The sequence below is a fragment of the Malurus melanocephalus genome, unplaced genomic scaffold (genome assembly GCF_030028575.1).
Source record: "Malurus melanocephalus ecotype Western Australia unplaced genomic scaffold, MMel_1.1 scaffold_340, whole genome shotgun sequence".
NCBI classification, from domain to species: Eukaryota; Metazoa; Chordata; class Aves; order Passeriformes; family Maluridae; genus Malurus; species Malurus melanocephalus.
The window spans coordinates 550,938-561,588 of record NW_026623572.1 but is presented as its reverse complement, the minus strand read 5'-3'; the positions used below and the strand labels follow the sequence as shown (position 1 = coordinate 561,588).

At 51.4% G+C, this 10,651-nt stretch overlaps 3 protein-coding genes across 3 annotated transcripts in view; 1 reads left to right on the top strand and 2 right to left on the bottom strand.

Moving 5' to 3' along the window:
* Nucleotides 1-72: 72 nt before the first annotated feature.
* Nucleotides 73-4,599, bottom strand: UNG (uracil DNA glycosylase). Its single transcript, XM_057378087.1, has 7 exons — nt 4,425-4,599; nt 3,644-3,838; nt 3,468-3,563; nt 2,771-2,868; nt 2,305-2,393; nt 1,784-1,962; nt 73-1,325 (listed from the first exon to the last, which is right to left on the bottom strand). Exons 1-7 carry the CDS (start codon nt 4,512-4,514, stop codon nt 1,185-1,187), a joined length of 888 nt encoding a protein of 295 aa, XP_057234070.1. The 5' UTR covers nt 4,515-4,599; the 3' UTR covers nt 73-1,184.
* Nucleotides 4,600-4,703: 104 nt separating this feature from the next.
* ALKBH2 (alkB homolog 2, alpha-ketoglutarate dependent dioxygenase) lies at nt 4,704-6,321 on the top strand. Its single transcript, XM_057378105.1, has 3 exons — nt 4,704-5,002; nt 5,640-5,838; nt 5,979-6,321. Exons 1-3 carry the CDS (start codon nt 4,792-4,794, stop codon nt 6,319-6,321), a joined length of 753 nt encoding a protein of 250 aa, XP_057234088.1. The 5' UTR covers nt 4,704-4,791.
* A 2,304-nt stretch (nt 6,322-8,625) lies between these two features.
* USP30 (ubiquitin specific peptidase 30) overlaps nt 8,626-10,651 on the bottom strand; it is an 11,913-nt gene continuing 9,887 nt past the window's right edge. The window contains exon 13 of the mRNA XM_057378104.1: nt 8,626-10,637. Coding sequence (XP_057234087.1) covers nt 10,400-10,637 — 238 coding nt within the window. The 3' untranslated portion in view covers nt 8,626-10,399. The remainder of the gene's footprint in view (nt 10,638-10,651) is intronic.

Below are 10,651 nucleotides of genomic sequence, written 5' to 3'. Positions count from 1 at the left end.
CACCCACTGAAGAACCAGAGCCTCCCCTCCCTCCCTGTGTTAAAGCAGCAGGGCAGGATCATGTAAACAAAGTAATTTTTATTAAAAAAACACAAACACACTGGGCAAAAAAAACCCAAGCAAACAACATATACAGCAAGGCCACAGACAGTGTAGTAAACGTCACTGGTGATAGTGTTACCTCAGAGAGAACACCAGAGCAAGGGTTACAAGGATATTCTGTAAAAGCTGGTGTAATTTCCAAATACAAAGGGCACTTCACTTCCACTAAAGGAATTACAAAGTCAGAGAGGGGCTGGAAACCCAGGAGTATGAAGTGCAACACCTCTTCCTCCTGGAAGTCCTAACAGTTATTGCCAGCAGTAGGTGGAAACTTCAATTTGCTCCCAAGGTGGCAAARCACTAAGTTCCCTCTTTCAAGATCTTAAAAAGATCTGAAATAATTTGCAGCYATCAGCCCATGAATTGGGAGATGTTGGTGAACAAACCTTTGCTGCTACCCCCAGGTCCATGGTCAGCACAGCTCACCTGTCATCCAGGTGATTACACACTCAGGAAGAACCTAAAAACTTTGATTTTCCTCTCTAAATGCCAACAAAAAATTCAAGAGCATGACTGAGGCTCTCAGTCACAGCCTCCCCTTGGCTGCTGGGAGGATTTATCCCAAAATCTTGAGATCATGGATACACCAAGCAACACTCCTGACCGTGTATTGTCTTTACAGCCCCAAGAAGCTGTTTTTGTAACAAATCTGTAGCAAAAAGCTAAAACCAAAAATCTTTTCCTCCCAGCGAATGAGCTCCACTAAATAGGAAACCCGGATTTGCACAGGAAGGAGGCAGCAGGGCATGAACAAAAGCTGAGCAGCTCRATAAGAACTGACATCCCTTCACCAGAGTCTGAAAATATGACCACAAATTAACACAGAACTGGTGTTTGGGGTATTTTTTTTTTTTTTTGCTTCAAACCAGGCTAAGATCTGTTCCAGCAGCAGAGCTTTATATCAACCACACTCCAACATGCTCTTGAAAAATAAACATTTAAAACAAAAATATAACCATCTCTGGAAATTTGGTCATCTGTTCATTGATCAACACCCAAAGAACAATTCTCAGGTCAGCAGAACTTTCTCAGAAATGCCCCAACCCCTAACACAGGGGCTGCTCCCAACCCTCAGCCCCAGCTCAGAGKGCTTTCCAGTCGATGGGCTTCTTCCCGGATTTCTTGAGGAATTCATTTGTCTTGGAGAAGTGCCGGCAGCCGAAAAACCCTCTGTTGACAGAGAGGGGCGAGGGATGGACCGTCTGCAGGACGTGGTGACGTTTCTGGGAATGCCAGAGGAAAACATTTGTTAGATTTGYGGGGTTTGGGCTGTTCCTGCTCCAGGGCAGGTGTGATTTGTGATTTATCCCTGTTCCTCCTCCTCCTGYACCAGCCTGAAACCCAAAGAACCAGCCACAAGGACCAAGACTTCTGCCCCACTAAGCAAAGACATAAATGCCCTGGCATTTCCCAATTGCTGCCATCCCACCASCAGATTTCAGATTGATTCATGAGCCTTTTCCTAGGAAAAACAGCTCTGTCCTTGTGAGACGCTGCTGACAGCAGGAGCTTACACTTGCTCCACTTTCCTTGCTTAATTCTGGCAAAGGCTAAGCTGGGGCAGAAGGGTGACTCAATCTGACAGAGTCGAGGCAGGGAAAATTCCCAATCCCATAAGGGAAGTGCCCTCTAGTGTCCASCAAACCGAGGGAAAAATCGGGGAGAGGAAAAGGAGGTGTACCCTGTCGATGGAGCTGCCTTTCCTCTGGGCATAGGCTCCCCACAGCATGAAGACAACCCCGTGCAGGTTTTTGTTGAGCCAGGACACCACGACATCCGTGAACTGCTCCCAGCCCCTCTCCCTGTGGGACGTGGCCTGGTGAGCCCGAACCGTGAGCACCGCGTTGAGCAGGAGCACTCCTGACAAATAAATCACATTCCAGAGGGTGAAAAAAAGAGTTAATCCATCCCTGAAATGCCCAARGCCRGGCTGGAYGGAGCTCTGAGCARCCTGGGAGAGTGSAAAGTGTCCCTGACCCTTGGCAAGGRCTGGAATGGGATGAGCTTTAAGCTCMTTTCCARCCCAAACCATTCAGGGATTCTGGGACCCAAACTGCTTTTTTCCTGTTGATGAAGTAAATTTTCGTATTAAGGCACTCAGAAGTGCTTTTCTGTCCTACAGATGGATTATTTCCAACTACAGGGCTGTTTTTTAAGTAAGATTTTTTTTTTCTGCTCCACACTGAGTGTCTCCGAGCTCACCTTGCTTGGCCCAGCCCGTCAGGTCCCCATGGCCAGGGTGGGTGAAGCCCTCAATGTCTTCAGAGAGCTCCTTGTAAATATTTTCCAAGCTGCAAACCAAACCACCAGAAGATWTTTAATATGACAAGAGCAAGCAGCACCACTTACTGCTCTAACCAGGCAAGAAAAGCACTGATTTTAATCTCATTATTTAAGATAATTAAGCCATTTGTAGAGTCACGGCAGCAAGGACTCTATGTGTCTGTCTGGAAGCTTTAATGAGACTGGAAATTAAAATTTACATCCAGAATATCACCAAAAATACACAGAATTATCCTTATTTTGCAGTGATTTTTTTTCCAGGCAATGCACAACTCAAATTTAAGTASTTGCAAACCACTGCACATCAATTTTCCAGCTTCCAGGCCTGAGCAACAGAGAACTGCAAATAATTAAGGAACAAAAGGGATTTTGCAAATTTTCYTACCTGGGGGGAGGAGGAACAGGCTTCTGGACACTGAAACAGAGCCCATGAGCTTGCTTAGGTCCATGATATGGATCTTGTCCCAAAATGACAGCTTTTACCTGAAAGAAGACCTTGGTTAGCACTGAGCTGGAATCAGTATTATAAAACTAATATAATTTGAGTGCAGAAGTCCAACATTTTCACAGTCACAAAAAAACATCTTGTCATTTTCCAAGTAGGTTTCATCCCCTTTCAACTTCATGCCACACTTGCTGTGATATTTTTGACCTGTTTTATTGGAAATTACATTATCTTATGCTGTCTTTTTTTTCTTTCAATTAAATCTGTTACTAATCAACTAAAAGAACAAGAGATGTGCAAGATCCAAAAAACTGTGAACTAGGTTAACCTGGTAACACTAGAAAAAAAAAGATTAAAAGGATCAAAGAAAACTCTGTGGCCTGTGAGGGTAATAAAGCAATAAAATCACGGTTTGGTATCAGACATGAAAGGGAAGGCTGGATTTATGAGTTAGGTGAGGCAAACAATAACATCGACATCCCATGGGATCCAAGTTTAAACAATAACATTTGGATCCCATGGGATCCAAGTTTAAAGGACCAAACACAAAAGGAGAGTGTCTGTGCACCAACCCTGCACCTTCACGGTTTTAAACTCCCCGGAGCAACCTAGAGAGCCCCCCTGCGGCTCTACTCACATCCCAGATGTCGCACATCTGTGTCCAGGTGAAGACCTGCTCCGGGGGCGGATACACCGTGTAGCGCTTCCTCTCCTCGGCCACGAACTTCATGAGCTGCGGGGGGAACGGGGGCTCAGCGGAGGCTGCGGGGGCACAGCGACCGCTCGGGAGARGGATCGGGGAATGCTGCTCACCTCCACGAAGTAGGGCTTGGAGAACTCCCCGGCCAGCTGCCGCCGCCAGCTGTCGCCGAAGCCCGGGGGCACATTCCGCTGCGCCAGCAGCTGCCGCGCCGCCTCCTTGTTCTTGCGGATGCGCTCCTGCTGCTCCTCGCTCAGCGCCTGGCCCGTCTCATCCCCCGCCTCTTTCGCCTTCTTAGCGGCGCTCACCTGGAAGCGGCGGGCAAGGCGGAGGTTGTGGAGGATGCGGGAGCGCAGCRGGCCCAAACCGCGGCGGGGAAACACCGCGGCCATGCTGGGACAGACCCCGCCCAAGGGGCGGCCCCAACACACGCGGCAGATCCGCGGCAAAAACACAAAGCGCGCTCCCATTGACCGTGGCGCAGCGCTGGCCCCGCCCACAGGCGGGRCGACAAACGCCCGCTCGCTATTGGTCAGCGGGAGAACCCGGCTCCTCCCTATTGGTTCGCCGCGGCYGGCGGGGAGGTTTCTACCTAGCAACAGTGATGCTACTTAGGATCTCGGCGCCCATTGGGCGGCAGCGAAGCGGGGCCGCTCGATTGGCAGCTCAGCCACGCGTGCAGGCGCGCGGAGCTTTGGAAATGTTGCCCCCCCCCACTGCCCTCAGAAAAGGCCGCCAGCTCCCCCAGGCCCCCTCACACACACACGGAGCTCCACACACACGGAGCTCCACACACACGGAGCTCCACACACCCGCGCCGCCACCAGGCCACTCTCCTCCGCACCCTCTCCCCTCCTCCGGAGCCGCGGGCTCCCTCAGCCCCGCGCCCGCTACCTCAGAATCGCCGCCCGGCTCCGGGGAGCGGCCGCGCTTCTTGGCCGGCGCGGGGCTGAAGAAGGAGTGCAGTGTCCTCTGCCCGATCATGGCTGCGGCGGAGCGGGGCAGGCAGCGAGCGRGGCCGGCGGTGAGTGAGGGGCGGCAGCGGCGCGGAACCGGCGGGGGGCGGGACTCGAATTTGGCGCCAAAAGCGCGCGCGTGCGCTGGGGGGCGTGGCCCAGCTGGGATGGGGGCGGGGCTTCGCGCGCGGTGTTTCCCGGGGCGCGCTCCCGTTTCCCGGGGCGCGCTCCCGTTTCCCGCGGGATCGCGGATCCCGCTCCCGCCATCGCTCCCTCGGGCATCGCTGCCGGTCCCGGTTCCGCCCATGGACGCATTCGTGGTTAAACTGCCCCGCGGGCAGGAGGGGGATGACGGCGGCGGGAAGAGGCCGCGGCTGGAGGAGCCCGGCCCGGGGCGGCCCCTCCCGCGGGAGATCCGCGCCGAGGGGCTCAACTGTGATTATCGCATCCTCTTCGGCAAGGCCGAGGCGGACGAGCTCTTCCAGGAGCTGGAGAGGGAGGTGGAGTATTTCGAAGGTAAACTCCAGCCCTGTGAGAGTGCCCGAGCACGGCCTGCCCATGGAGGCTCCGGAGGCCTCCCAAAGGGCCTGGACAGTGCTCTTGGAGACCCTGCTTGGGCAGCAGARTGGCCTGGGTGACCCCCATTGCTCYYTTCCAATCTCAACSCTTCYGTGTCCAGCTTTATTCCCYTCCACATCCCCCTCAYTCCTTCCCAGTGAAGCATTTCCCTACCCAGCTCACTCAAGTGGGTTTCCAGAGCAATTTCCAGGGCCCAGACACAAGTGGCRGKCTTGTGGAAGGTTTCTGCAGCCACYTGRTGCTTSCACAATGTGGCCCTGAGAAGCCAAGAACGCAGGTCTGACCCCACAGGGGTGGTTTTGCTCAGCTGGAAGTGTTTSTCAAGGGATAATCCTGGAGTGGTGACTGGAATTTGTTGTAGATGCAGTGTAAGAGATACAGGATGGGAGTGCTGTCCTGTTCATCCCATTCATGGGGGATAACAAGGTAGTGTCCAGCTTTGTTGGGACAGAAACTGGAAACAGGGATGACAGTTTTGGGGTTGACATGAGCACCCTCATTCCTGTTGCAAATACAACAGGGTCTGTGCAAACACAGACCTGGGTCTGATCCTTCCCCTTTCTCATTTAAACAGAAGACCTGACAAAACTGCACGTTTTTGGCACRTGGCACAAGATTCCCAGGAAGAAGGTCACCTACGGAGACCCTGGCTTGTCCTACACTTACTCAGGGGTCACATTCTACCCTAAGCCATGGATTCCGGTCCTGACCCGCATCCGGGAGCGCGTCACCTCAGAAACAGGGCACACCTTTAACWTGGTCCTTATCAACAGGTACGGCCCCTTATTCTTAAGTTGAAACAAAAAAAAAGAAGCTTTGTGCAGCATTTGGCCAATTGCTGATGAGTTGATTTAATCGGTAAATAATTGATTATGTGATTATTGGTAAGTAATGAATGGATTTGCATGCACAGGTACAAAGATGGTCTGGACCACATCGGGGAGCACCGGGATGACGAGAAGGAGCTGGTTCCCCGCAGCCCCATCGCCTCCGTGTCCTTCGGAGCCTGCCGGGATTTCGTGTTCCGACACCGGGACCAGCGGAGGAAAGGAGGGATGGCAGGCACRGGGAGGATCACCCTGCAGCTGGCCCACGGCAGCCTGCTGCTCATGAAACACCCCACCAACGTGTACTGGTACCACAGCCTGCCCCCACGCAGGAGGGTGCTGGGCCCCCGGGTCAACCTCACCTTCAGGAAAATCCTGCCCAGCACCCAGCAGGGAAAAGTTCAGCAATCAGGACCTTTGGGAAAGTGAAGCTTTAAATCCTGATGGAACTGTGGATTCCCCTGTGGTGATGAGAGGGACTGGAGGAGCAAATGGAAATGAGAGGTTTGGAAACTTTGCTGATAAAGCAAACCACAGGTCTTGATGGCAAGGTTTTTTTCCCATGGGAAATGTTGCTCTGGTCCTGCTGATCCCGATTTTTGGTGGTTGATACCCTTGTTTTGCTCAGGAGGAAGCTTGTTCTCAGCTGATCTTAATCTAAGCAGTGTTCCAAAAAGTTGAAAATCCTCCACAGCCCGGAGGCAGTAGTTTTTCATAAATATTCTGAGGTACAAGCTGCAATCATTTAAAGTTGACACACTACAGGTCACACATTCTGTCAATGAGCTCTAGTTTGCATGGGTTTTTTTAAGTTAAAATAAAGCACAAACAAGCCTGACATGGAGAAGTGGGGTGCTGAGGTGTGAAGATGGGGGGTGCAGAGTGGCTGGATTAATTCCTCTCTGCTTGAATTTCTTTGCTGCTGCACCTCCACTGCTCCTGGGGAGGAGGAAGCACAAGATTTTTCCTTTCTCAGGTCCTTTGTACTAAAAGGTGGTAAAAAAAAATCTTTAGGGGAAGAACTGGGTTRGGMCATTTCCATGGACAGCCCAGTGTGRAAGGCTGTCACTCTCAGTGTATTTTCCAAAATAATTATCCCTAGGAATCCCATCCTGACTTCCTGAAAGCCCACAGGAAATCCTGCCAAAGTGAGAGAATTCTGTCCAGTCATCAGGAGATCTTGAGGCACCAAGGRATGGTAAATTYTGAGTGAGAATGGGAAMCAAATCCTGTGTAACCACTGGAATYAGTGCAGGGCTCTGGCCTTCAGTGGTGAGCCCATTATTCCTATGGAATTCAGGCTTGTGCAGGCAATTTGGAGTTGGGATTTCCCACCTTCTGGCATTCTTGAGATGCTCTGTGGTGCATGAAGAATTCCTGCAGAAAATCCTTACCCAGGGCTTGTGTTGTTTTTACCCCTTTGGCTCCCAGCTTGGTGTTTGTTTCAAAACATTCCCACACTGATTTTTCTAACAAGTTCTTTTATTGCTACTGTACAATTACAAAAATACCCTGAAGTGAAAAAAGCAACTTCCAACAGCAGTGCAGTGCTTCCACCAGAACAGACATTTTTAAATTAACACACAAAATAACACAAGAATAATCCAAACACAGAGATGCCATCTTGGAGCTCTTAATTCTTTACAATTTATTAACACYTTCTCCACCACGGCAGCTTGAGAGGGACAAATAACAGCGTGTGAGCCTTGTGCCTGCACAGAGCCCTGGGATCTCCAGAGGGGATGCTGGGCTGGAAAACAGATCCCAGGGATCTTCAGATGGGAGGCTGGGCTGGAAACAGATCCCAGGGATCTCCAAAGAGGAGGTTTAGCTGGAAAACAGATCCCAGGGATCTCCAGAGGGGAGGCTGGGCTGGAAAACAGATCCCAGGGATCTTCAGATGGGAGGCTGGACTGGAAAACAGATCCCAGGGATCTCCAGAGGGGAGGCTGGACTGGAAAACAGATCCCAGGGATCTCCAGAGGGAGGCTGGACTGGAAAACAGATCCCAGGGATCTCCAGAGGGGAGGTTTAGCTGGAAAACAGATCCCAGGGATCTCCAGAGGGGAAGCTGGGCTGGAAAACAGATCCCAGGGATCTCCAGAGGGGAGGATGAGATCCCCAATCCCTGCCCAGATCCAAAGCTCATGGAGGCCTGGGAGGATCTGGCAGAGCTCAGGACCAGGACTAAGGTGTGGTCTTTGCTTCCTTTGTCACCTGAGGGTCAAGCCAAGCCCATCCACTCCTCCCCACCAGGGAAAGCCAGAACAAAGGCTCAGCCCTCCCCTTTTTAGCCCTTGAGGGAGATCCAGAGTCAATCCATAGCCCAGGGAAAAAGCTCCAGGCAGAAGAAAAACCTTCTGGCTGTGCAGGAAGAGGCAGCTTTGTCCCTGTGCYGGCTGCCAGATTTCTGACAGTCCATAGTGTGCGTGTCCTCTGCCCCCAAATCCTGCACAACTCATCCAAGGGGCTGCTCAGCTGAACTYCCAAATCCAGGAACAACCTCAAAGCAGAGTGTTGAGCATGGATAATGCAGGACACCCRCTGCTGGCACTGGGAGTGGTTTCAGTCCTGAGGTACCAGGGCAGATCTGCTGGAGGAGATGTTTGGGTGATGGTTTTAGATGACCCCCAGTGCTCCCAGTAGGGAGGGCTGGCTCCTCCTCCAGCTCTGTCAGCTCTCCCTTCAATGGCCAGAGCAATTTTTTTGGCATTTTGCATCCTTCAAGGTTTATTTTTGTTTGTTTTCTTGGTTTTCTAGACATTTTTCTAAACTTAAAACACATTAAAACCAAGCTACTGCTTGTGCAGCACAGCCAGGAACCAGGACCCAGTCCAGCAGTGGATTTATCAACATTTATGCACTGTGAGCATTACCTGGAGCAGGAATTGTGCTCCAGACTCTGGAATGATGAGTTGTGTAAATAATTTTGCATATCCACCCATTTTGCTACTCTTGCTTTGGCTGGTTTGGAGCCTCTCCTGAGGAAGTGTGAACACTCCCAAGCTTTGGGCAGCACTATGAATTCATGAGGTACAAAGTTGCCCTAAAAAAAAAACTATTTAAGACAGGTTTTATTTGAAAACTTCACACTGAAAAAAAGCTTGTCTGATGAGGGATTTTCTCCTCCAAGCTTACAAAGACAGAGCTAAAAACAACCTACAGATTTTATTCCTGGTCATTTAAAAGCAGGTTTTTAAAGGAGGACTTYTGCTGCTTCTCCCTCTGTGCTTTGTTTGGGATTTTTTTAAACATCAAACAATCCAAAGCAGCAGAATTCCCCTTATTTCTATTTACAGGGCAGCCTGGAGCTGATACAATGACACCAGGATTCCCAGATTTCTTCATGAGACCACTAAGTGCTCACCAGTCCTGGCCCTGTTGTTTATGTTCCATTTAACAAGGCCAGGGGCTGCTCTACAGCTCACCTGCAAGCCAGGAGCTTTGCTGGGAATGGAAGATTCCAGCAATAAAATGGGAAGGGCGAGTCTAGAACAGTTACAGCAGCTCAGAAATCACAGCATTAAAAGTTGTAGTTGATGCTACAAAACGACTGTATTCAACAGTGCTRAAGGAAAATGACAATACTGAGCACTAGCAAACACTTCCATGTGCTGATTCCAGCTATATTCCAAAGGTATGGAGCAATAAATTAAGGTTTCAGCTCGTAATAGATACAAAATTATCTCCTGGATAAAGCAAACTGCGTTTTAAATCAGGAGAAGGACTTTATAAAGAACTAAAGGAGTGGGGAAATCATGTGAACAGGGAAATCTTTTGGATCGTGGCTGGCTGTGGAGATGCCTTGACTTGATGGGTGGATTAGTTGGGATCTGGGGAGAAATGGGATTCCATGGAGCTCATCCCACAATTGTGAGGCATTCCCAGGACACAGTGGATGTGCAGAGGGCCRGGACAGTGGCAATGCAGCTGTTTGGGGAAGCTCAAGGCACTTYGTGTCTTAAATCATTGCCAACAGCAGCTTCCCATCGCCCCCTCCCAGGGCTCCTCGCTGGGAAAAATTGGGAATTGAGCCCTGGGATAAAATCCCTGCCTGCCAGATAAAGGCTTCTCATCACACAGTGGGGGCTGCACGACATTGGAACAGCTCCGGGAATTCGGGTACAAAACACAATTCCCAGCCATTGCCACGGAGAAGGGAACGGGGAGGGGCTGTGGGTGCATATGGAGAGATGCCAGGGGAGGGACTGGGGGGAGGGATTGGGGAAAAACCCAATTCAAACCCCTTCCAGGGCTCCCCCTGCAGTGAAATGTGTGGGATAAAGCATCTCCCTGGGAAAAAAGTGCGGTGTCAGGATGTGGAACAGAGCCCGGGGCCAAGGCAGAAAAACTCATCTCAACGCACACCTGGGGCTGCACGACCCTGGAACAGCAGGATTTGGGTACAAAACACAACTCCCAGCCGATCCCACAGGGAAAGGAGCCYGGAGCAGGGGGTTTGCATAACGGAGAGGTGCCAATCCGAGGGCTGGGGACCATCCCTGGCTCAGAGCTGGGCCGGGCTCTGCGGCTGGGCCCGGCCATGAACACGCTCGTAGAAGAGCAGGTAGGCACTGGCAGCCAGCACCTCGTGCAGGCTGGCCCTGCGCACAGACTCGTCCGAGATCCAGAGCCACTGGCTGCTGCGRGCGCCCGGCGCGCGCCGGAAGGTGACGAAGTGTCCCGAGTGCATGTCCCCGTGGTGCACAACCACGGCCATCAGGCGGTACAGGTACAGCGGGGCCCTGCGGGAGCACGG